Source organism: Bos indicus, chromosome 25, assembly GCF_029378745.1.
Source record: "Bos indicus isolate NIAB-ARS_2022 breed Sahiwal x Tharparkar chromosome 25, NIAB-ARS_B.indTharparkar_mat_pri_1.0, whole genome shotgun sequence".
NCBI lineage: Eukaryota > Metazoa > Chordata > Mammalia > Artiodactyla > Bovidae > Bos > Bos indicus.
Genome location: NC_091784.1, coordinates 11,121,776 through 11,147,938, shown reverse-complemented (window position 1 = coordinate 11,147,938; position 26,163 = coordinate 11,121,776). Strand labels below are relative to the sequence as shown.

Below are 26,163 nucleotides of genomic sequence, written 5' to 3'. Positions count from 1 at the left end.
GAAACCTGGTTTAGCAGGACTTCCAGGATGTTCTTGGCACCGCAGTTAGGAAATAGCTCAGACACCCCCAGCTCTAGCTTCTTGGGGACAATTCCATGGGCCTGGGGGTCCCAAAGGTGCAGCAAGGTGAGAGCACAGGATCAGACCCCTGCTTCCTAAGAGCCCATCCCTACCTTTAGGGAGCGAGGAATCCAAAGGGGACATGGGGCCTGTTACTTGCCAGGTGTGGCCACTGTGGTCTTAGGAAGGATCTGGGAGGCGAGTTCGCCTCAGGGCTCAGGGGACCCTCAAGAGAGAAGGCGGGCTGTCAGGGAGCCTGTTCTGGCTCCCGTGGGGCATGCCATCTCTGTGGTTCCTCTCGCCCCCAGGGCTCTCCTCCGAGGCAGGGATACTCCTGTCACACACCCACGTCACTTCCAACTTCTCAGTGCGCGTGATGCTGCGAAGTTCCGGGGGTCAGCTGGATGGGGCCCTTGGCCTGGAGGGCGTGGCCACCAGTGCACCCGGCAGCCAGCTCCGCGCCAGCCTCCACCACACGGTGCCCGGCCTCGGGCGCTGGGGCCTCCCCTTCTCCGTGGATGGCCGTGGACACTTGCAGGTGGGTGAGAGGGCTGGGCCCGGGGCCTCGTGGGAGGAGTGGGTCCGAGGGACACCCACAGCTGTGCTTCTGCCCAGCTGAAGGGACCCAGTCTGGAGGCGGGGTTGGTGGTGAGCGTGGATGGCGAGGAACTTGGTGGAGCCAAGGAGAGGAGGGGAGCAGGTGACGGTCAGGAGCTGACCCTGGGGCTGCACCCTAGCCTCGTGAGGCTCCAGGTAAGTAACCCTTAGGTCTGCATGTGGGTGGGGCCAAGCCAGGGTCACTGCCTCTGCAACTTCTCTAATAACCTACCCAGTTTCCACCAGCTTGCCCCGCCCACCGCCCCCGCCCCGCCCACCTTCCCTCCCAGGCTCTCACCAAATTTCCCATCCTCCCTTCTTCTCTTCCATCCTTTCTCCTTTCCTCCCACCCTCCCCTCCCATTCATCCACATTCCCTTCCTTTCTTCCTCCCCACCCTGTCTTCTCTTCTGCCCACTTCTCTTCTCTTCCTGTTAATGCTCCCTCCCCTGCCCCTGTAAGTGGCAGTGGAGTAGAGACACTCTGGGTTTATCTGATCCTCTGAGACGCGCACCCATCCGTTCACGTTCTGAGTACCTCCCCTGGGGAAACCTGGAACACTGGCCAGCTATCTTTTACATTGGTCTCAAGAACAAAAAACAGGAAACCACCTTTGTGCCCATCACTGGTGTGGCTAAACGGCATCCAGAGTGTGCGGGAGGCAGGATGAGTGAGCAAGGTGTGCGGCCCATAAGCCAAGCTGCTTCATCACTTACCAATTGCATGACTTCAGGCCAGTTGCTTACTCTCCTGTGCCTCAGTGTTCTCATCTGCAAAATGGGACTGTTAATAATGCCTGCCTCCCACAGTTACCTTGAGGATCCAATGAGGAACCAGTGAGAGCCTGGCACACAGGCTCTGTGAGGACATGAGTTCCGGTTACTTCCGACTGTGACGATGCTGTGGGTTAGCACTTCGTTTTGCACAAACCTCTCTTTGAGGGTTATCTTCCCAGGGAGGCCTTCACTAGGGGAGATGGGGTCAATTGGATCTTAACACTCTGTCCAGGGTCAAGGTTGGGGAAAATACCTCATGCCTACACATGCCCCCTGCCCACCCTGCTGGCCATCCTAGGTCACCTGCAGAGGAGATGTCATGCCTGCCTAGCTGTCAGGGCTTTGCTGGGGGGTACATCGCCAAGTGGCTTCTTGAGGTACCAGAGTCTCTGTCACCATCAGGGCAGCAGAGATAGATGGTGGTCTGCCTCCGGGGAAGGCTGGGGAGGGGCAGGCACAGTCTGAGCACCAAGGCCTTCCTGCTGGATGGCTTAGGGAAGGCGGGGCCCACTGCCAGGCTGACCTGCACAGTCCCCTCCTGCAAGCCCTTAGCATCCCCAGGGACCTGCATCTGGGCTCCCAGCCCAGCCTGACAGCGGATGGGTGGTTCCTTCTGTAAACACAGTGACAAGGACCCAGGATTTAAGTGTTTCAAGCCAGCCTTTGCCCTGGGGGTGGGAGTGGGGGGTGTCTGGGCTGGTGACAGGCATATCTGGGCCTTTCAGGGAAGACAGAGCGTGGGCCTTACAGGCACACATGCTGCCCAGGCTGGGCCTCAGCCCAGCCCATGAAGCTCTGAGCTCTCCCGGGCCAGGGCCCAGGTGAACAGTAGGTTATCTCCTTCAAAGGCAAAGCCTGGTGGGGAGGCCCGCGTGCAGGGCTTGGATTCCCTCATCTCTAGCGGCACCCAGTGTCTCCTGGACCAAGAGCTGTGGGTGAACTGGACCTGGTCAGGGCTGCCCTGTGGACAGCTGAGCAGACAGCTGGTTGTAGGGCTGGCTCAGCAGAGCTTTCAGCCCAGCTGGCTGTGGGGCACCAGGCAGTGAGCATAGCCCTGGGCATGGCCCTGGGGGAGGCGCACACTCGCCTGGCCTGGCTGCCTGCTGGTTCCCCTGGAGGAGCCGGCCCAAGGAACCGACCTGCTGGGGGAGAGGGGGAGACACGAATCTGGAGGTGTTGAATGGGTGCTGCTGGGTGTCCCGCCTGGGGCACTGCCTGAGGGCCTGGGAGCCAGTGCTGTGGGCTCGACACCTGGCTGTCCAGGTAGAGGGAACGTCCTTGGGGAGGACAGTCTCTGCCAGTGTCCCCTCTGTGAGCACAAAGCGTGTGACGCTTTCATGCCTCCAGCTTGAGTAGTGGCAGTGGGTTCACCCAGCACAGGGAGACCCAAGGGCCAGAAAACTCAAACTACCACAGCTTTCTGCCCGCTCCTGCCACTCACCTGCTGTGTGACTTAGCCGGGCCTTGACCTCTCCGAGCGTCAGCCTTGTCATCTGTATCCTGCGGTGGCAGTATACAGCGCGTCCCCACCTCACGCTGTCGAGCAGGAAGCGGACCAGTGCACATTAAGTGCCGTCTCAGTTGGGTACCCTCTCTTTTGCCCTGGTTTCAGCTACCAGGGAATCATAATCTCATTTTACAGATGTGGAAACTGAGGCTTAGGGATGTGAAGTCACCTTCCTAGGGTTGCACAGTGGCCTAGATGGCAGGAGGGTTAACCAAGGGAATTGAGGATCAGGATTGAAGGGGTCTTAAGGGGCAGATGGGCTGCCTCCCCCCAGAGGAAACTTAAGACTAGGGGGGCACGTGAAATGAATAGCTACACGTGTGAGAGACTCAGAGCTGGCGGCAGGAGGGGAGGGTGTTTGCTGCAAGGACTAACTACGCAGGAGGGTTAGGACAGGAGCTGTGAATGGGTGGAACTTCCCTCTGAGAGTCATGGCCTGGAATTCCAGGAAAGGGCTAGAAAGGGGGCATTCCTCAGTCCTGGAGCAGGCCAGTGACATCGAAGCAGGAGAGCCATGCCCTGGCCCCGTGGGAGGCCACCCCGAGCTCCGTGGCCCCTCTTGTGGTCTCCATTTGGCCTCGGTGGAGCTGATACATGCGTTCCCCCCATCACCGGAGGCGCTGTCCCCGCCCCGGGCAGACAGATGAGTGCTGGGTGACAGGAAGGGGCTGAGGGCAGCTCCTGGTTCTGTCTTGGGGGTGCAGACTCCCCCCAGAACCCCAGATCCTGAGAATTATCCCACTTAGAGGCACACTGACTTCCATTTGGGGCAGAGTGCTGGGTGACAGGAAGGGGCTGAGGGCCAGTTCCTAGTTCTGTCCTGTGGGTGCAGACTTCGCCCCGCAGAACCCCAGGTCCTGAGAATATACCACTTAGAGACACAAGTAACTTCCATTTGGGGCATTAAGAGGGACATGTCCAGACCAGAGAGGTTGAGAGGCCTGCACTCTATTGTGGAAAAGAGAGGAGAAAACAGAGACCTCAGGGGAGGGGGCATTTTTTGTTTTTGTCAGTCTCTCAGTCGTGTCCGACTCTTTGTGACCCCATAGATTGTAGCCTGCCAGTGTCCTCTGTCCATGGGATTCTACAGGCAAGAATATTGGAGTGGGTTGCCATGCCCTTCTCCAGGGGATCTTCCCAAGTCAGGGATCGAACCCAGGCCTCCTGCCTTGCAAGCAGATTACTTACTATCTGAGCCACCAGGGAAGCCCCAGGCGAGGGGGGCATGAGGGGCCCCAAACTGCTCTCAATAGTTAGATTTCTTGACCCCCCCCCACCCACCCCGGGAGGCTGTTTTCAGCTCTTCAAAGAGAAGAGAGGTGGTGGGTGCCCCTGGAGGATGAGGGCTTTCTTGACCACCTGTGGACAAACGGACAGTGGGCACACTTCATGGGGTTCTGTAGGGACCCCCTCACCTGGCCTTTCTTGGCAGCAGAATCCAGCTGTGCTGGCACTGAACAGCTCCTTCCTGGTGCACACCTTTGGGGCCAGCCTGGTGGCTCAGGTATCGTCTGGGGACACCTTCGCCCGAGCCCACATCCACTCAGCCTGCGGCCACCGTGCTCATCTGGACACTGGCCTCCAGCACGCGTGGCCTCCACTTCAGGCACTGGGAGTCCCCCCCAACAACCACATCCGAGTGTCCGTGGGGGGAGATGAACCCCCCCGGGCCCAGCTGGAGGTGGCCCTGGGCCTGTGCACCCTGACCGCCCGTGGGGACTTCAGATCAGAGGCCAGCGTCACACACAACTGGACCCTGGCCCTGGTGAATCACTGCCCTCTGCTGGAGGTAAGCCCCCCGCCCCACATGTCAGTGTGGGTTCCCACCTCCCTTTATAAATTATTAACCACCTACTGTATGCCCAGCTTTGCACTCAGCATGGGAAACTTTGGGCTATTTTTTTCTTTTGCTGTTGTCTCTTAAACTAGGGGACTCATTGACTGTAAAGCTTTGAGCCAAAAACAGGACCAGAATTCAATTTTTCTCCTCTTTTGCAAAGGGCCCTCCTGAGACACTGGTTCGCATCTTTTCTGTGGTTCAAGTTGGTTCTGTTCTTATATCTCACTTCCTGCATCCCTGGGGTTAAGGATCCAGGAGTAAGAATGAGACTAGTGCAGAGAAATAATATGAATGCTGAGTACTCTCTGAGGCTCCTTGAATCCTCACCCCCTGGGGGAAAGGGCTGCTTGTACCCCCTCGTCCCCCATGATACACTGGGGCCCAGAGAGGTGGGGGGACTCATTCATTCCCATCTTGGATCTGTGCTTCTGTGTTGGGTGTGTCTTAGGCCCCAGTGGAGCACTTAAGACCCCAGTTGCTTAAGGTCTCTGCCCTCCAGCAAGTGTACATTGATGTTCGTGATCTCATTCCAGTAGCCAGTGCTTTCTGGATGCCTGGCTTTGGATTCACAAGGATTAACTTACTTCCATCTCCCAGCAATTTATGATCAACTCCCATTTTAGAGATGGGTAAACTGAGTCCGTGTGTTTGGAGAGACCGAGTTAGTGGTGGAATGGGAATTTGAGCCCACATCTCTTGATGGGGTACCCTTGGTATCGCTCACCTTGCAGAAGGAGGTGCTGATAGAGTTTAGGCCGTGGGGCCACTGCTGCCCTCTTCCCACCCAGACGCGTCTCCAGCTCCCCCACCTTGACTTCTGGTGTGTGTGTGTGTGTGCTGAGTCACTTCAGTCGTGTCCTACTCTTTGCGACCCCATGGGCAGTAGCCCACGAGGCTCCTCTGTCCATGGGGTCCTCCAGGCAAGGATACTGTGGTGGGCTTCCATGCCCTCCTCCAGGGGGTCTTCCCAACCCAGGGATTGAACCCGCATCTCTGTCTCCTGCATTGGCAGGCGGGTTCTTTACCATTAGCGCCACCTGGCTTCTGGCACTCACCTGAAATCCAACCACTTTCTCCATATTCCAGGCGACAGGAATCCCGCGGGCCCTGCGCTCCAAGGGCAGCCTAAGCTGGGGCCCCTGCGAGTTCGACCTGACCACGGACTTCCATAGTGACCGTGGAGATGCCCACCTGCAGTTGGCCCGTTCCTGCGGGCCCCAGACCTTGGTCCTGGGGCACCTGGCCCACTCCCTGCCCCTCCTGGGCCGACTGGGCCTGCCACCCCGGAGTGCCATCAGCCTGACCGTCCAGCCTGGCCCTGCCCCCCACAGCTCCCTGTCCCTCCAGATGGGGCCGTGCCGGCTGCAGGGTGCCCTGGAGCAGCACACTGAGAACCAGAGCACGTGGATGCTGGCCACCGAGCCGGGCTGCCCGCTGCTGGAGGTGTGTAGAGCGGGCCCACGAGGTGCCTGGAGAGGAGCTTCCCATCAGCGTGAGGCCTGAGCCTGGCTGACACCCCCTCCAGGGACTTCCCGAGACCAGCTACTATTTCCCCAAAGCCCTGTTGGACCCTTGACCCCTCTTATCTCTCATCCGTGTTCCCATTTGACAGATGAGGAGATCGAGGCTGGGTGAGATTAGAGGCACGCAGTGCCATGGAACTTGACCACAGGCTCAGAATTTATGAGTCTGTCTTTTTAGTAAAATTTTAAGAGCAGGAAGGGAATGAGAGGAACTCTTCTTATGACAGTTGGAAACAGTTGCATCTTGGTTTCATAACCTGTTAAAAACCACAGGCTGGGTTCTATATGAGCCGAGAGACAGTCTGAGGATTGTCCTGTGATGTTTGGGGGAAGGGGACCCCGTGACTCAGGAAAGGGGGAAGCTGGAGTCTAGGTCAGCAGACAGGGCTGGTGCCCTCGTCTGAGTGGCACAGGCCCCTGCCCTGTGTCTCCTGATGGAGCTTCCTGAGCATAGAGACAGGGTCTGGTCCACTCGGCATCCCTGAGCGTAGGGCTGGGTGCTGGCAGATGTTCTGTCTCTGTTAATCAGGGCGACACAGGATTGGTCCACAAGAGAGCAGAGCATCATGGGATGAAGCAGGCCTACCCACTAGGACTTTCTACGATGATGGAGATGTTCTTTGCTATCCAGGGCAGTAGCCACTAGCCACAGGGAGCTACTGAAGGCTTAAGACGATTTTACTCATGCTCCAGAGAAACTGAATTCTTACTTGGGCTTCATTTTAATTTAGATGGAACCAGCCCCATGTGGTTAGTGACTGTCCTAGTGGACAGCAGAGAGGTGAAGCACAGACTGAAAACAGATCAGGTTCAAACCTTAGCTCCTCTACTTATTAGCTATGTGATTCTGGGCAATGACTTCGCCTTGTTGAGCCTCGGTGTTCCCATCTGTAAAATGGGGACTAGTAACTACCAATCTCAGAGTGATTGGAATAGCGTGAAAAGAGAACATTCTGATGAAGCACTCGGCATGAGACTGTGTGTGTACTGAGTGTTCTCTGATGGACAACTGTTGTGTGTTGTGGTTGAAGCTGCAGTTTTGTTGTCACTGTAATGGGAGAGGAGCGGGGGTGAGGAAGAGGGCTGAAGATGGAGAATCGGGCCACTCGGTGTGGGACCCCCCTCTGACCCCTCTCTCTGGGGTCCTGCAGGCCTTGGGTGGGGAAGCAGAAGCGTCAGGGGTCCTTGCAGCGGCCAGCCAGACTGCTTCCTTGACCTTGGTGGTGACTCTGCACCCATCCGAGGCCACACTCCGAGCGAAACTGAGGCCCACGCTGCCTGCACCGCATGCGCTTCCCCCGGAGACCTCGCTAACCGTCCATTGTGGGTGGGAGGCCGGGCACCGGCTGCGCCTGGAGCTGCACACTGGGGCCTGCGAGCTTCAGGGCAGTGGTGAGCTGCAGCTGGACCGCCGGCTGCAGTGGCGGGTGGTGGCCGAGAGCTCCTGCGAGGGCCTGCAGGTATGTGTGCCGGGGGTGAGCGCGAGGGGTGAGCGCCAGGGTCTCCAGGCAGGAACCCTCCTTTTTAACCACTGCCAAAGTGACAGAGATGGGGTGAACTCTGGAGGACTGGAGAATCTCCTCTAAGCCCTAGACATACAGCTGTAAACACGGCAGAGATGAGTGCCTCCCTGGGTAGACAGGCAACCCCCAGGATAAATCACCGAACTGTGGAGTGTATTACACAGGGGTGAGGGCAAAGGAGAGAGAGAAAGGGGAAAAGGGGGTCATGAAAAACAGAGCAGATACTGCAATTTTATATGTCGGTCAAGGTTGGTCCCCCAAACGGGGTGACATTTAAGCACAGACCTGAAAGAGAGGAGAGAGTAGGATTGTGGGTACCCGAGGAGAAGGTTTTCTCTTTTCTTAAAAAATATTTGTTTCTATTTATTTATTTGGTTGCACCAAGTCTTAGTTGAGGCATGTGGGATCTTTAGATGTGGCATGAGAGCTCTTAGTTGTGGGATTTGGGATCTAGTTCCCTGACCTTGGATGTGGCATGCCAACTCTTAGTTGCGGGATTTGGGATCTAGTTCCCTGACCAGGGATCGTACCTAGGACCCTTGCGTTGAGGGTGTGAAGTCTTAGTAACTGGACCACCAGAGAAGTCCCAAGGGGAAAGGATTTTCTGGGCATGGCCAGTGTAAAGGCCCTGAAGCAGAGCTGGAGAGGGAAGGGCATTCTCTAGGACTGGGATCAGCAAACCGTCTCTATGAAAGTCCAGATAGCAAATATCTTAGACTTTGCAGGCCATTCAGCTGCTGATGTAACTACTCAGTGCTGCTGTTGTAGTGCAATGTGCCATAGACAGTATGCGGTGAATGGGCATGACTGTGTTCCAATAAAGCTTTATTTACAGCAGGCAGCGGGCTGGATGCGGCTGGTGGGCAGGCGTTTGCTGACTTCTGTTTTATAAAAAGCCCATGGGGTGGGAGCACCCTCGGATTCAGGATCCATCACGGAGGTGGAAAGATAGGATTGGAAAGAAGTCAGATGTGGGTGTGAGAAGTAGGGGAGCCAGATGGCGACTGTGTAAGAAGAGGACTGAGGCTGCTGCTGTTCCTGTGATAGGAAGGACGTGGGTGGAGAAGGAGGGTTGGGAAGGGGGTGTCGCTGACTCACAGGCCCTTTTTGATGTGTTAAATCTGACAGGGCTCTCAGGAGGTCAGCTGTGGTCTGAACTGGAGGTCTCCTCCTCTTGGTGGTCACATTTAAAGCCACAGACTGAGGACTTCCCTGGTGGTCCAGTGGTTAAGACTTCGCCTTTCAATACAGGGGTTGCAGGTTCAATCCCTGGTCGTGGGGCGAAGATCCCACATGCCTCAGGGCCCAAAAACCAAAACATAAAACAGAAGCAATATTGTAACAAATTCAATAAAGATTTTTTAAATGGTCCACATCAAAAAAGAAAAGAACTCTTAAAAAAGTCACAGACTGGCTGAGATGGCTGTGGGGTAGGTGGAGACTAAGCACTCAGGTTGCAAAGCTGGGGAAGATGAGAGGGAAACAGCCAAGGGTACCAAGAAGAACAAGCCAGGAGGAGGAGGAACCCCAAGGGAGAAGGAGAGCTCATGGCTGGGGAGGAAAGTGTTAATAGGGTCAAACGCTGTGTCAGGCGGGTGGAGCCAGGCAGCTGTCCTGGGCACTGGAAGGCCAGGAAGCCCAGACTGTGAATAAATGTTCTGCCCCCTGTTCCTGGTGGCCTTGAGCATATCCCTGTTCCTCCCGGGGCTTCAGAGTCATCATCGTAGATGGGTGCAGTGACCTCCGCCACTGTCATGATTAGATGGACCTGCCCTGTGGTCCGCAGCGCGCTGGTGGGCGGAGCCTAGGGAGATGCCCACGTGGGCCGGCCTTGCAGCCTGCTTCCTGAACAGGCTCCCATCCCCTCTCAGGAGCAGGTGTTTGGGTTCTGTGAGCCTGGGGAGTTGGAGGGGTTGGGGGAGGAGAGGAGGGGAAATACCTGTTTCAGAGCTGCCAGTGTTCTAAGGCTCTTGACCAGTTGCTTTCACGGGATGTGGTTCTCTTGGGCATAAAGATGTGATCTTTGTGGTTTGGGGAATGGGGAAGAGGGCCGGAGGAAGCTCTTTTGACAGTGCAGGGCTACTGAAGTGGGGCCCTCTGGCACTCCTAAAATCTGACCCAAGTCACAAACCCTCTCCTGTAGAGACTCATGTGGGCACATCCTCACCCCATTTGTTTTCAGTTCAAGGGAGATCATGGAACCCCTGATGCGCACTTGAGACCCACCCTAGTTAAAAAGTCCTACTTCCATCTCTTTCAACCCTTCCAGGCGCTGGGGGTCCCAGGCCGAGTCAACAGCTCCGGCTACATTGTGGTGAACTCCACGGCCATGGATGCTCAGGTGCTGGTCACCGTGGATGCCAGCACGCTACGGGGGCTGCTTGTCCTCAGTACCACCGAGGTGAGGGTGCAGACCAGGATGGCCTGGGATGCCGGGGCCAAGTGCTCCTGACGAGAGAAGCATTTGGATACCAGCTGAGCTCCAGAGAGGACCCTGGCAGATGAGAGCTTCAGGGTCCATGAGTAGAGGGATGAGACTTCCGAGGAGAAGTCCCTCAGCTGCCCCGTCCCCTTCCTAACTCCCCAGGGGCCATCGCTTATCTGACTCTTCTAATGTCATGGTCACGAAAGCACACAGCCTGCTCGCTTTTGCATCTGCCTCCTTTTATTCAGCATGACGTTTGTGGGATTCACGTGGTCTGTATCCTTTTTCACCGATGTATAGTATTCCACGGTGTGCTGGTATCACAATTCATCTGTTCGTCTTATCATTAGCATTTGGGTAGTGTCTAGTTTTTTATTATATATTTAATTAATTAAGTAAGTACATTCTGATTTTATTTTTTAAATATCTTCATTGTGATATAATACACATGACAAAATTTACCATCGTAACCACTTTCAAGTGCACAGTTCAGTGGCATTAAATACACTCACGTGGTTGTACAGCCATCACCACCATCAGTGTCCAGAAGTCTCTTCATCTTGCAAAACTGAAACTACCCACAATACAACAACTCATCATTTCCCGCCCCCACCCCCAGCTCTACTGAATTTCCTTCCTTTTTAAGGCTGAAAAATATTGCATTGCATGTATGAATGGCCCATATTTTGTTGATCCATTTATCCATCAGTGGACACTTGGGTTGCTTCCACCCTTTGGCTATTGTGAAGAGTGCTGCTGTGAACACGGGTGTGCAAATATCTCTTGGTGATCTCTCATGTGAGTCTTGGTTTTTCTCGCTCTGTTATAGACCCAGCAGGAGGTGAACTTGCTGCTCACACACAACCTGCCTCAGCCCAACCCCTTGGCCCTCCCAGCCCAGATCCTGCTGTACCTGACCAACGAGAGGCTCGGGCCCAGCTACAGACACACCCTGCGGGTCGGAGTGGATGGCAAAGAGGTGGGGGCTCTGCCAGAGTGAGGGGGAGCTTGGTGGGGCTGGGAACTGGCCTGATGGCCCTGGTCCCACGTCTTCCGCCCTGACATGTATCCGAGGAGCTGACCTTCACTCGGTGGCCAGGGCACATCTCCCTGGGCTGCAGACTCCAGCACAGCATGCCTGCACTGCAGACGCTGTGGGTGGAGGACACGGTGGCCCTTCAGGTCAGCCTTGGCGAGCGGCAGTGATAATGGAAATCATTCATTCATTCATTCAACAAACCTTTTTGGAAGTACCTCTGAGACAAGGGGATGGTAGAACAAGCTTCAGACCTCCCTCTGAGCCTCAGCCTTACATCTGGAAATTGGGGCTGCTGATACTCATTTTTCCCTGGTGGCTCAGCTGGTAAAGAATCCGCCTGCAATGTGGGAGACCTGGGTTCGATCCCTGGGTTGGGAAGATCCCCTCGAGAAAGGCCCACCCACGCCAGTATTCTTGCCTGGAGAATCCCATGGACAGAGGAGACTGGGGGGCTACAGTCCATGAGGTCACAAAGAGTGGGACACAACTGAGTGACTTTCCCTTCACGTTTCACTTTCAGTATTCATTTCCTTCACCCAGCCACGCCCCCAGGACTGTTACACATTCTCCTCCTCTAGAGCCCCCTCCCTCACTCCCAGCAGACCAGAGCTCGTCCTCAGCCCTCTTTTTCCACATTGTCCATACACATTCCCTTCACGGTCTTAACCGGTCTCTCATATCAATGGCATATCTGCACTGCCATGTCCCCCATCTCTTCCTCCCCTGAACCCCAGATCAGTAGGCCCACCTGCCCACTGTATCTCCATTCAGATGCCTGGCAAGGCACCTCCGACTTTAGCTGTTCCAAAACCAGAAAGGCCAGCCCCCCAGACCAGCCCCTCCCTGTCTCTCTCCATCTTGGCAAGCAATGCCTAGTCCATCCTTCCCACCGTGTCGTCAAACCCTTGAAATCAACCTCGATTGGCCAAGCCCTCATCCAGGAACCCCCTAAAGCAGCACCTCATTAGAACAAAAGACTCTATCACCCAGGAAATTCCAAGGGACCTATGAGCTCCGTGTCATATTCCCCTGTCACCCCCATCACTCAGTCTACAAAGCTGTATGAGTTCTGTGCCAGGAACTGGGGTCAAAGACCAACTGTTAGCAGGAACGGGGACCAGGGGCCTCTGTGGCTGCAGCTTTATTGTGCCATGCCCTTCCTTGCCTCTCCCCAGCTTTCTCTTTTCCATCGACTTCCCATCATCTGACACGTGATGCCTTCCGTGTTGTCCCGGCCTGACTCCCACTGCTGGTGTTTAAGTTCCACGTGGTAATGTAACAGTTCAGACATTTCTGTCTGTCTCACCTGTGGCAGCCTCCGAAGGTTTAACAGGACCCAGCAAGTGGTAGGTGTTCAGTCAGCATGGTTGAACGATGGAGTGACACCTCCCGCTTTATAGCTGCTGCTGCTAAGTCGCTTCAGTCGTGTCCGACTCTGTGCGACCCCAGAGACGGCAGCCCACCAGGCTCCCCCATCCCTGGGATTCTCCAGGCAAAAACACTGGAGTGGGTTGCCATTTCCTTCTCCAATGCATGAAAGTGAAAAGTGAAAGTGAAGCCGCTCAGTTGTGTCTGACTCCTAGTGACCCCATGGACTACAGCCTACCAGGCTCCTCTGTCCATGGGGTTTTCCAGGCAAGAGTATTGGAGTGGGGTGCCATTGCCTGCTTTATAGAGCGGGCGACTTAAAGCAGGAATCTGCTTGCCACCTGCTGCCACGCACTGTGTGTTCTGATCGTAATGGCTAATGTGCTGTTGTGGCTTCAGTGATTAACTCACAGGCACATTGGTGGGGAACTTGCAAACTCAGAGCCTTTGGGGCCCCGTGGAGAACTCCAGTGTATCAGGTGAGCTGTAAGGGGACCTAGAGAGCTCACACCCTGTCTAAAGTCTTCCCAGTTGTATATTTTTAACTTTTTGAGAAAAAGTTTTTTTTTTTTTTTTAAATGTATTAACTTTTGTTGGGGTGAAATACATCTTTACCATTTGAACTGTTTTGTTAAAAGATATTTTTATGCGGACCATTTTCTAAAGTCTCTGTTGGATTTCTTACAATATTGCTTCTGTTTTATGTTTTGGTTTTTTGCCCATGAGAATCTTAGTTCCCCAGCCGGGGATTGAACCCTCACCCTTCGCATTGGAAGGCGAATTCTTAACCATTGGGCTTTGAGGGAAGTCCCCTGAGCTATTTTAAACTGTACAATTTAGGTATTTAGTACACTGATAAATTTGTGTAGCTACTCTCTAATTCAGAGCATTTTCACCTCCCCCCCAGATGGGAGCCCTGTTACCCACGAGCAATCACTCCTCAGCAGGCACCTCCCCGCCCTCTAGTACCAAGCAGCACGTGTGTAGTTTGCCAGGTGTAACCCAGCTGTTCCTCCATCCTGGTTCCTCCCACTCCAGTGGTGTGGACCGTACAAGACCCCAGGGTTTGGGCGAGCGGGTCCTCGCTGGGCCAGGCTGGCTTTCTCTGCTCAGGGTGGTCCTGCGTCTCCTGGGTGGTGTTCCAGGTCTCTGCGGACGTTGACAGCAGCGGCGCTGGCTTTGAGAATTCAGGACGCGTCTCGTCGGGGTCCACGTCTCTGAACTACTCCGTGAGCTGCCATCACCGCGATGGGCGCCTGGAGTTCTCTGGTTGGAGCGAGCACAACAGCTGGGCCCTGCGGCAGGCGGGGTTCCCTGGAGAGGCCCGCCTGGGCGCCGAGCTGCAGATGCAGAGTAAGGCGGCTGGACCCTGCCCGGGAGTGGGAGTCGGCCCCCCTACACTGACACCTGCCCGCCAGCCTCAGGCCCGGCGTGACCCTGAGTTCCAGGACTAACCAGGATGCCCTTGGCCTTGGAACCTGACTCTTAAAGGAGTGGGTATTCACTTCCCAGGGTGGCCAAGGGAACGTACCATAAAACGGGTGGCTTAAAACAACAGAAATTTATTCTCCCAACTTCTAAAGGCTGGAAGTCAGAAATCAGGTGTGGTCAGGGCCATGCTCCCTCCAGAGTCTTTAGGATTCAACCCTTACTAGCCTCTGCCAGCTCCCGGTAGCCCCAGGCATTCTTGCACTTACGGCTGTATAATCCTGGTCTCTGCCCCCGAGTCTCTGCCTTTCTTTCTGTAAGGATGCTAGCCATTGGATTACGGCCCATCCCAACCCGGCACCTCACCTTGGCTTGCTTCGTGGTTTAGTCGTTAAGTTGTGTCCGACTCTTGCGACCCCATGGACTGTATCCCACCAGGCTCTGTCCATGGGATTCTTCAGGCAAGATGACTAGAATGGGTTGCTACTTTCTTCACCAGGGGATCTTCCCGACCCAGGGACTGAATCCGGGTCTCCTGCATTGCAGGTGGATTCTTTACCAACTGAGCCACCAATCCTATTTCCAAATAAGGGCGCATCCACAGGTCCTGGGAGTTAGGACTTCAAACATAATTTTTAAGGGGAAATAGTTTAACCCATACTGGAGGAAGAAGGGAAGGTAACAGTAATAAGAGTCAGTGTTTTTGTTATTGTTTGGTTTGGTTTTTTTTTTAATGAGGAATTTTATTTTTGTTTGTTTATTTGGCCACACTGGGTCTTAGCTGTGACACCTGGGATCTTTAGTCGCAGCATGCGAGCTCTTAGTTGCGGCGGGTGGGATCTAGTTCCCTGACCAGGGATCAAACCCAGGCTCCCCACACTGGGACTTGTGGAGTCTTAGCCCCTGGGCCACCAGAGAAGTCCCAAGAGCTGGCGTTGATTGAGTGACTGTGTGTATGTAATCACTGAGGCAAGCTCTCAGTACATAGCTCAGTGAGTCTGCTCGACAACCCCGTTCACACCAAGGGAAGCTTGAAGCCCCCAGTGGGGCCTCTGGGTCATCAGACCCTCTGACCTCTCTCCTGGCCCCTGCTCATTCCACTCCTTGATATTCTTCCAACACGTGAGGCTTACTCCTGCCTCAGGACCTTTGCACAGGCTGTTCCCTCTGCCTGGAATGCTCTTCCCCACATGACTCCTTGTGGGAGAAACAAGGAAGCAGTCCCTCACCACCTGCTTCTCAAATGTCATCTCCTCATTGAGGCCTTGCCTCTCCCCCTATTTATTTGCACCCCCACCTCCCTCCAGCTCTCCCCACCTCTCTCCCAGACTTTGTCTTTCTAACAAACTGTGTAACCCACTTCTTAAATATTCTTATTTCTCACTTCCCACCTTCCATCCACCCCACACTCCACTCTTTGTTTGCAGAGTGGCAGATAGTAGGTGATCAGTTAATCATCTGTTGAGTGAATGGGTATCAGGGAGTGGTGAGTAGCACCATCCCCATTCTGCAGGGGGGGAACAGAAGCTCAGAGAGATTGAGTCACTTGTCCCATGCCACACAGCTGGCTCATGATGAATCCAGGCAGCGTGACTCCAGAGCCACCCTCTGATCCACCCCCGCCCCCGCCATCCCGTGTAGATGGCAGAGATCAGGATCCCTGCATGGCCCCAAGTCTCCTGGATGGTCCTCTTCTGGCCTCAAACTCTTCCATCCTTGGTTCTCAGCCTCCTGCAGGGTGAGCAGGCGCCTGGATCAGACAGGGGACTGTCTCACAGACTGCTCTGAGGAAGGGTTTGTCAGGGCTGTGGTGGGTCAGTGATGGGACAGGTGTCCCAGGAATGATTCTGCACGGCCCCAGTTCCTGGGCCAGGAGGCCTGGGGTGGGGTCTTCAGCCACGGTGGCCTCTCACCGCCCCCACTGCTGTCTCTCAGGGGGCGTGTTCTGCCCGTCAACATTCTTGGTGTCCCCACAATCAGGAACCTCCCCAGGCATAAGGGGACTGAGTCCCCTTGGATGTGTATTTGCTCCCCACTCACGCCCCACACATAGTAGGTGCACATGGGTGAATACTGCATAATGAAGGAAGGAGACAGACCCTTCATGAGACCTACTATGTGCCCAGTACGCAGATGTGTTATCTTAGTTAATCTTGGCGATGTCTCTCGAGGTGGGTAGCCTATGCCCACTCTGTAGGTGAGGAAATTGAGGCTCAGAGTTGCCAGCTTGTCCTTGTCTGCCAAGGAGGGCCCCCCAGGTGATGGGGCTGAGCGAGATCCCAGAATCTTTCGTGGAGGAGTTTCTTCTGTCTGCTGAGCTGAGTTGTGGCCTAACTCAGAGGCAGGGGACTGGAAGAGATGCCCGCACATGCTGGGGGAGGGTGCAGACCCTTGCCTGGGCCAGGCAAGCTGCAGGTCAGTATCATTTGATATTGATTTGATATTGTATTAACCCTGGAGAAAAGCATCATTGATTTGTTCACTCCCTCATTAGGTTCTGGGCACTTGTGATGTGTCTGGGGTGGTACTAAGTGCTGGGGTCACAGCAGGGAAGGAAATATATAAAGGTCCAGTCCTCATGGAGCTGACCTTCTGGCGAGGGAGGAAGCAGGACGGGCTGGGAGGTACTTTAGAGGGGCAGTCAGGGGAGGCTGCTCGGAGGAGGTGTCATAGCAGCAGTGATTCCAATGAGAAGGAGCTGGCCAAGCCAAGACTGAGGGAGCCTCACGACAGATGCTGTCACAGGGACTCAGAGGTGAAAGGCTCGCCCAGGTCAGTCTCACTGGTATCCACAGGGTGCGACCCTAAACTGGAAAGGGAAATGAACCCCATTTCCCAGCAGCCTTTGCCACTCTCTGTCTCTAGAGACCCAGACGCAGGCCCGTGTGGTCCTCCAAGCTGGGGACGATGGGATCAGCATGGACGCGGTAGCCCTGGTGGCCCGGCCAGTGAATGGCCCCCTGGAGCTGGTGGTGAATGTCAGCCACACGGCACCTCTTCTCCGGAGGCTGGGCCTGCCCTTTGCCAGCCAGGTGAGGCGTGGGTGGCCAGCCCAGGCAGGGGCAGACTCCCCTGCTAATTCTGTCAACTCCCATCCTGTTCCCAGGGGCAGAGGACCACTGTGCACAGTTGATGCGAATGGTCTTGCCTTGTGTCTGTCCAGCACTTTACAGTTTGCAAAGGCTTTATTAATAATGATGATAATTGTAACCAGCGGCCTCTGTGCTCCCCGCCGTGGGGCCGGTGTGGATGGGCTCCTGCACCTGCGTTCCAGCTCCTGGTCCTGTGTCCTTTCCACGCTTCTGCCTTTTAGTCAGAATCAAAGCCCAGCTTGCATTTGCACAGCACCTACTGCGCGCTTGGCACTGTTCTGAGGGTCCTGCATGCACTGGCTCATCTCCTAACACCCCAGTAAGAGGCAGAGCAGCACAGTTGCTATACATGCCGTGTCTGGAGGCCAGTCCCAGCTCTGTCATTTGCTGGCTGGCTGTCCTTGGGCAGATTCCTTAGCCCCTCTGTGCCCTCAGTCTCTTCATCTGTGAAATGGGGTAATAGCGGTACTGTTAATGTGAGGGTTATGAGGATGGAGTGAGTCAGTACCAGTGATGGCCCTGGGATGGTGTGTGGCTCGAGCCGACGCTTCAGAAGCCTTTGCTGCTCTGATGCTGCTGGTGATGCTGGCCGCTGTAGTCATCAGCATCCTTGGGTCACAGGTCCATCTCTCGGTGACCTGCCCAAGGTCATGTAGCAAGTAGGCATCAAAACAGGGGCTCAGACTTGGTAGTGGGTCCTTCCTGAGATGCACCCCACACCCTCTAAGACAGGAACTGTGCTGAGTCCCCATGCAGCGGGCCAGTGGCGCTTGGTGTGAACTCAGCTTGCTTAGTGGGGCCCTCCCTCTCCCTCACGAGCCATGGAACATGTATCCAAGTCTTTTCCAGCCTTCTGTTTGGGGCTATCCAGCAATCCTCCTGCCCCTCACTCCCCTCTGCCGTGGGAGGAGGGGCAGTTCCCGGAGTCCAGGGGCCCAGGATGTCACTCTTCCCGAAGAGGGTCTGAGTCACCGTGACCCACCGCTGAGCAGCACTTCATCTGAATCCCCTTTCCCTGCCCTTAGCCTGGGTGGTGGGGAGGTCTGTAGGATGCCGGCTCTTTGCGGCAAGAGAGCCGGCCAGGGTGGGCAGATGGGGCCAAGTCTGATGGGCATCTGCCCTGCCAGGCTGGTGGGCGGACAGGGATGTGAGGGTCCTCAGGCCCCTCCTGCCTCCAAGCCTGTCTCCCCAACCCTCACCCCGTCCTGTTCCCTCTTCAGCTCATGTTCCGGGAGCTCTGGGGAAAGGAAGAGATGCATTCTTCCCTGCAGCTGACGTGCGATTCTCAAACCAGCCTGGTCCTCAACATCCAAGGCCACAACCAGGCACTCAGGTGAGGGCTTTGCCACACTCTGGGAGCCCCAGGGGAAGAGGACTGAGTGAGGGAGAGGCCTCAGCTGAGCACCTGACCCACAGCACTGCTTCAAACCCTCCCCACAGCCCCACTGCACAGAGGTGGCAAGGGAGGCTCAGAGAGGCCAAATGACTTGCCCGAGGTCACACAACTAATAAAACATCTTTGACCTCTGGGGCTCGGGATACGAATGAGGAGTTCTTATTCTCCCAAGCTAAATGCATCCCAGGCCTCGAATAGTAATAACTAGTATGGCTCTTCAGTCTGGGAACCTTCTGGGGCGCCATGAAGTCAGGTGGGTCACCAGGCTCCAGGTGATGGAGGGCGATGAGGAAACTGCTGGTAATGATATAGACCAGCGGTTCTCACCCTGGGGCATTGGGCAGTGTCTGGGGAAAGGTCCGGTTGTTACAGCCAGGAAGGGGGGTCTACTGGCTCCTCGCAGGTGGGGGCCACAGCTACTGCCAGACGTCCTGTAATGCGCAGGTCAGGCCACAGCGATGACTGGTGTGGCCCACGGTGTCGGCCGTGCTGAGGTTGGCACACGTGGTGTAGGGACACGTCCGGACAGGGCAGCCCCCAGGGCAGGCGGCAGTGGGGAGCCATGAGTGCCTGGCCTGAGGAGCCAAGGGAGGGGAGCTGTGAGCCCAGGGCTGCAGGAGGGGGCCAGGCTTAAAGTTCGCTGTCCAAAGCGAGAGGGCCCCATGGGTGGGCCCACAGAAGACCTGCCGCTGAGTACCACCCAGCCCCTGTGCTGGAGGGGAGACGGAGGCACTTGCCCACCGTGCCAGGACCAGGCGGAGGCCAAGCTGGAATGCAAACGTGCATCGCTGCAGCCCTGATCGTTGCAGCCCACGGCCGTCAGGCCTCCGGGCATGTTAATAGCCCTTCATTGGGTTGCTGCCATGTTCTGGGTCTCCAGCCCTCTGCTGGGGTGGTTGGCTTGGTCCTGACCCGGCCTGCACAGGGCGCCCTCAAGCCAGGCCTCTCACGCCTTCTTTGCTTCCAGCAAAGAGCTGCGGCTCTCCGGCCAGCATCACCTCCCTGTCCTCCTTGGCCGCTGCCCCAGCAGAGCCTCCGCCTCAGCCAAGGTAACCGTGTCCCGGCCACCCCTGAGCCCCTAACTGGTTCCAGATGCCCTGCCCGAGGCGGGTGGGGGCCGCGCAGGCCGGTCCCGCCGCTGCGGAGTGTTAACACATCACATGTGTCCCCCGGCCTGCAGCAGGCCCCGCTGGGCCACCCTCGGAAACCCCTGGCTCCAGGTTTCCCAAACAGGCCCGGGTTTACATTCCTGGGCCGGCCTTGCAGCCCCCACCGGGGCCCACGAGACCCCCAGGAGCCAGGGGAGTCTTGCCCACCAGTGCCTGGCGCCACCTCCCCCCAGCCTGGCACGCTCCTGGGCGCTGGATGACGCGGCCTTTGAGCTGAGCCAGCCTCACCCTCCTGGTGCTCCATCTGCCTTTCCCACGGCCTCTGCGTGGCTTCCTGCCCTGTGTCCACAAGTCCTGTGTTCACCTGGAACCCCGGGATATCGCTATCTCAGGCATCTGCTCTGAGTAGCATCTGGGGTGCTGGGCATGGACAGGAGGACCCGTGAGAGCTGCGATTCCCTTCCCTCGGTGCTTGCCAGTGTTTCTTTCTGTCTGCTCCCCCTCCCCGAAGCAGGAGATCCTGGAAGGTGTGCCCAGGACCTGGCCTAGGGCCCAGCATATAGTAGGTGCTTAGTGAGAGACAGGGAGGGAATGAATGAATGAATGGATGAGTGGATGAGTGAGCACACACACCAGTTGGCCGCTTCCTTATCCTGCCAGCCACCCAGCTTTGTAAAAAGCACCCCCCACTGGCCTTGGCCCAGGCTGACTTTGTTTATAGAGCACCTGCTGTGTACCCGGCTGTGTACCAGCACCTCACACACAATCTCAGAGCTCTGCAGACTTCACTCACCATCACTCAAGGAACCTCTTAGTTTTCCCCTAATCTTTCTTTTCAATAATTTCCAACCTATAGAAAAGCTACTATAGGGCAGTGACCATTTACCAACTGGTTTTCCCCCCAGTTTTATTAAGATGTAATTGACGTACAGCACTGTTAGTGTGTACAGCACATTAATCTGACTTGCATCTACTGTGAAATGACTGTAAAGAGTTAGTTAGATCTGTTATCTCAGAGAGAGATAGAAAAAGAAAAGGAAAAAAAAATCTTGTGATGACAACTGTTACGATCTCTTCGCTCTCTTTTTTAAAATTAATTTTATTGGAATATAGTTGATTTACACGTTTAGTTTCTGCTGTACAGCAAAGTGAATCACTTATCCATATACATATATTCACTCTTGTTTAGGTTTTATTCCCGTATAAGGTCACTACAGAGTATTGAGTAGAGCTCCCTGTGCCACACAGTAGGTTCTTCCCAGTTCCCTGTTTCATCTCTGGCAGTGCGTATACATCTGTCCCAGCCTCCCAATTTATCCCTCCTTTCCCTTGGTAACCGTAAGTTTCGTTCTTGCATCTGTGACTCTGGTTCGCTCGTACCATTCTTACCAGCTCTCAAATACATCATCCAGCAGGGTTAACGGCAGTCACCTCGCTGTACGAACATCCCTGGTATTTATCTTATATCACCAAGTCTTAATATCTTGCCACGTCTTTCTATTTATATTTACATAGGTTATATACTTGTATATATTCACACACATATTTTTGTACTGTGACTAATATTGAGCTGTTTCTGGAGGCATGTCCCTACTCATAAATACTGCAGCTGGTGTTTCCTATAACAAGGGTATTTTCTTGTATAACACAGTAGAATTACCAAATCCAGGAAATTTAACATGTGACATAATGTCGCTGTTGAGTATACAGCTCATCATAAAAATTCCCAGTTGTGCAGTAATTCTGCTTTCTCAATAAGGTCCTTCTGAGCTGTTTTGTTTGTTTTAAATCTGGGATGCAGTTCAAGATCACCCCGGGCATTCAGTTGTCCTGTCTCTTTAGTTTCTTAACATCTAGGACAGAGGTGTGCAAGCTTTTACTGTAAAAGGCCAGATAATAAATATTTTAGCCTTTATACCCAATACCCTCTCTGCTGCCACTACTCAATTTTGCATTATAACAAAACAGCAGCCATAGATGATATGTAAATAAATGGGCTTGGCTGTGTTCCAATAAAACTTTATTTACAAAGCAGGCAGTGAGCCGAATTTGGCGCAAAGACTGACCCCGATCTAGCGATTCTCTTCCTACCACCTACCTTTCTTTCCTTTAACATTTTATTATTATATTTCTCAGACACTGAAAGATTCAAACAGCTTCCTTGTGAATGCCCACATACCTGTTACCTGGATTTTTTCATTCATATTTCGCTTTACTTTATCACACAGCTCTCCACCCATCTTAATTTTTAATGCATTTCAAAGTAAGTTCCTGATACTGATATACTTCCCCCTAAACATTTCTTATCATTAACCACCTTAAAGAAGAACTCCTGTATTGAGCAACAAGGATTTACTGTATACACAGGGACTGTAATCAGTATCTTATAATAACCTATCATGGAAAAGAATCTGAAGCTGTATACCTGAAACTAACACAATATTGTAAATCAACTATCGTTCAATTTTTAAAAAGAAAGAAAACTTTCACGTGGATGATTTTGCAGTGTCCAAGCAATCATTTGCAAAAATGCTCTATTTGAATTTGTCAGGTTGCTTGTGTAAGGTGTGATTCAGGTTGGACATTTTTGACAGGGGAGTCACTAAATTAATGATGTTTCTGGAAAGCTCTTAGAAATACCAATTCTTGACCCAGTTTCTAGAGGCTCTCTTTTTACAGGTCTTAGGTGGGGGCCCAGAGTCTATATTTCTAGCATGTGCCCTGAGTGATTCTGCTCTTCAACCAGCCTGTAAATTAGCACATGATTTCACATAGGGTCCATATCAACACATTAATAAAGTGCGTTTCATCATCCCAGTTTATCTGGTTAGAGAGTGAAGTCCTTGGGGGTTACGGAACTAGCTAGAGGTCACTCACCCCATGCTTGGAAGAGCCAGAGCTGGGTCCTGGCCTGTCTGATGCACCGTCTGCGTCCTGTCCTCTGCTCCAGACTGCCCCCTCCCATTTACAGTGATAATTAGAATGCCTGCCTGCTGCAGGCTGGTCGCCACCTGCAAGTCAGTGTTAGAGCATGAAGGGCGTGGGAGATGCTTGTCCTGGCCACACCTGGGGGTCTAACCTGAGCTTAGGACCCTCGTGCGTGCTAAGTCGCTTCAGTCATGTCTGACTCTTTGCGACCCCATTGACTGCAGCCCACCAGTTTCCTCTGTCCATGGGATTCTCCAGGCAAGAATACTGGAGTGGGTTGCCATGCCCTCCTCCAGGGGATCTTTCCTGGACCTCATGTCATCCCAATGCATCTCATCCAGGGAGCTGTGGGTCTTTAAGTCTGGGGGCTTTGGGAGGCAGAGACTACTTCCAGCACCTTCCTGAATGTTCTATCAGAGACTTGGCTGAGGAAATCCGCCTTGCTTTCCTTCTGACCCAGCTACGATACTCTGAGGGTGGAGCCGAGGGCACATTTGTGTTGATGGTGGAGGAGCATCATTTCCACATGGGTGCTGGGCTCGCAGCTGCGAAGAACAGCCTTACCAACATCATCAAGCTGGAGCAGAACTTCCCCCAGGTGCGTGGAGGAGGCCAGGGCAGGCTTGGCGGCGGGGGGACGGGGGGATGTTCCTGGGGCAGCCCATTGAGAAAAGAGGAATTGTCCGGTTTCCTGGGAGGATCCACTGCAGGCAGGGCTGTGATGTGGGCAAAATTTGCTGGAATGGATTCTCAGCTGGTCTCAATGTCCCTTCTTCCCTTCCCCGCTCCCTCCCTTTCATGTTATTTACTGAGCATCTACTAGGTGCCAGGCCAGACACTGTTCCAGAAGCTGGCGATGTTGCTTAGAGCAGACTGATGAGTCCGTCCTCTCATCAAATGTAGTCTAGTAGGGAGACTGCACCTGCAAAGCATCAGAGACATGGTCAGGAGACGCATCAGGGAGATCCCCTGAAGAAGGAAATGGCAACCCGCTCCACTATTCTTGCCTGAAAAACCCCATGGACAGAGGAGCCTGGTGGGCTATGGTCCACGGGGTTATGCAGGAATCAGACACGACTTGGTGACTAAGAAACAACCACAAGTGGGGAGACTGATCAACAACAAAAAGAAAATCAAATAAGAAAAATATACCAGACACTGATACCTACTATAGAAAAGGGCTTCCCTGGTAGCTCAGATGGTAAAGAACCTGCCTGCAGTATGGGGTGATATGAGCGGGAATGACTGGGGAGCTGTTTAGGTGGCCAGCAAAGACCCCACTAAGGAGGTGAGTTAACCATTTGGAAACCTGGTGACAGGGCCTTCCAGGCAGAGGGAACGAGATGTGCAAAGGGCCTGGGGCAGGAATGACGTTGGCACGTTTGAGGAACGGCCACTGTGCTGGAGCAGAGTGGGTGAGGGGGAAAGAGCAGGCAGGAGTGCAAATCTAATCATGCAGGGTGCATCAGGCCACAGAGAGGAGTTGGGATTGTATCCTCTCTGAAATTGGAAGCCTTTGAGGACCTGATCCAAAGGGTGCTTTCAGACTCCTCTGGCTGCTGTGTAGTGAGTGACCTACAGGGGGCAGCAGAGTCTCAAGTGGATGGTGACTGCAGCCATGAAATTAAAAGATGCTTGCTCCTTGGAAGAAAAGCTATGACCAACCTAGACAGCATATTAAAAAGAAGAGACATTACCAACAAAGGTCTGTCTGGTCAAAGCTATGATTTTTCCAGTAGTCATGTATGGATGTGAGAGTTGGACTATAAAGAAAGCTGAGCACCGAAGAATTGATGCTTTTGAACTGTGGTGTTGAAGAAGACTCTTGAGAGTCCCTTGGACTGTAAGGAAATCAAGCCAGTCAATCATAAAGGAAATCACTCCTGAATATTCATTGGAGTGACTGATGCTGAAGCTGAAACTCTAGTCCTTTGGCCACCTGATGCAAAGAACTGACTCATTGGAAAAGACCCAGATGCTGGGAAAGATTGAAGGTGGGAGGAGAAGGGGACAATAGAGGATGAGATGGTTGGATGGCATCACCGACTCAATGGACATGAGTTTGAGTAGACTCTGGGAGTTGGTGATGGACAGGGAGGCCTGGTGTGCTGTAGTCCATGGGGTTGCAAAGAGTCAGACACAACTGAGTGACCGAGCTGAACTGAACTGAACTAAGGGTCTCAAGAATGATGGTGTCTTGGACTGAGATGGCGGCAGTGGTGATGGGCTTTAGAGACATTTAAGAGTAAACTCCCTTCCTCCCCCTAAAAGTCTCCTCCACCATCCTCCTGTGGCACCCAAGAGCAGGGAGAGTGCCCCTTGCTGAGCCTTTGCACAGGCTGTTCCTTCTGCCTAGAATGCCCTTCCCTATTTTGTCAAGCAGCCTGTTTCTCTGTATTCCTTTTCCCCCTTGAATATCTTCCATGGCTTCTCTTGTCACCTTGCCCCATCATTTCCTAATTCTGTGACTGTCTCCCTACCAGCCTGGAGTCCCTGAAGGGCCACGGTCAGTCTTGGTTATCTTTGTCCCCCAACCCTCAGCCCTGGGTCAGGAACATCACACCAGCTCATTAAATGTTTGAGAAATCCTTCTACCAACCACAGCAGCCCCTCGTGGCACCGTCCGTGGGTCCAGCCCTGAGCTGAGCACATCACTCCCCTCGTCTCACCGAAGTCAGCACTATTATTCTTACCCCAGTTTATAGATGAGGAAACTGAGGTTCAGAGAGGTTGGGAAACTAGCCCAAGGCCACACAGCTTGGAAGTGGAGCTGAGAGGCAGCCCTCCTCTTTACAGGGGGCGTCAGCCTCTGGTTTGTCATAGCCCTTCTGCCCCCTTGCTCCACTCCGTTACGTCATCTACCAGCCCAGTAAACAATTAGAACTTTGCTTCTTGTCTTTCCTTTTCTGAAAGCTGTTCTCCTTTGCTACCCTCAGCAGAAACATGGGCTGGGCTCCCCAGTGACCCAGCTCCATCTTTTTTTTTTTTTTTCCCCCAGTTCCACGCCCTTCCTGGGGAGCTGGTCCTTCAGACCTCATACGAGCGAGCCCGTGGCACCCAAGTCCTGCACCACACGGTGCTGTGGGACGGGCAGGGTGTGGCCCTCAAGGGGAGCCTCAATGGGAGCCTCTCCATGCCCTTCCTCAAGCCCGCTGGGACCCTTGGTCTGCAGGGTGAGTCTCCCAGGTGCCACGCATTCACCCATTCACTCAGCATCATCACTGAGTGCTTGCTTATCCCAGTAACTGTTCTAGGCACTGGGGGTCCATCGGGAAGCAGGATGGCCCAGGTCCCAGATCTCAGGGAGGAGGGCTGTGAGCAGGGATACACACCGAACAAGATAACATCAGAGTGTCTCCAGGAGTGAGAACGCCTATGAAAACAAGCAGGGTTTGGTTTTGGGGGTGGAGGGGGTGGAGCTCCTCCAGGTGGGTGGTCTGGGAAGGCTTGTCTCAGGAGGTGACTTTCAAGCTGAGCCCCGAGTGACAAGGTGAAGCTCTGGGGAGATCATCATGGGCGGAAGAGGAGGAACAGCAGGTGCAAAGGCCCTGGG

General features: G+C 54.1%; 1 protein-coding gene across 1 annotated transcript in view; it reads left to right on the top strand.

The window, feature by feature from the left end:
• Positions 1-26,163, top strand: part of LOC109578109 (uncharacterized) — a 166,190-nt gene that overhangs the window by 107,965 nt on the left and 32,062 nt on the right. The window contains exons 40-52 of the mRNA XM_070779250.1: positions 369-598; positions 676-813; positions 4,375-4,728; positions 5,866-6,222; positions 7,454-7,762; positions 10,095-10,226; positions 11,080-11,229; positions 13,803-14,010; positions 16,951-17,117; positions 18,398-18,510; positions 19,541-19,622; positions 23,071-23,208; positions 25,609-25,783. Coding sequence (XP_070635351.1) covers positions 369-598; positions 676-813; positions 4,375-4,728; positions 5,866-6,222; positions 7,454-7,762; positions 10,095-10,226; positions 11,080-11,229; positions 13,803-14,010; positions 16,951-17,117; positions 18,398-18,510; positions 19,541-19,622; positions 23,071-23,208; positions 25,609-25,783 — 2,553 coding nt within the window. The remainder of the gene's footprint in view (positions 1-368; positions 599-675; positions 814-4,374; positions 4,729-5,865; positions 6,223-7,453; positions 7,763-10,094; positions 10,227-11,079; positions 11,230-13,802; positions 14,011-16,950; positions 17,118-18,397; positions 18,511-19,540; positions 19,623-23,070; positions 23,209-25,608; positions 25,784-26,163) is intronic.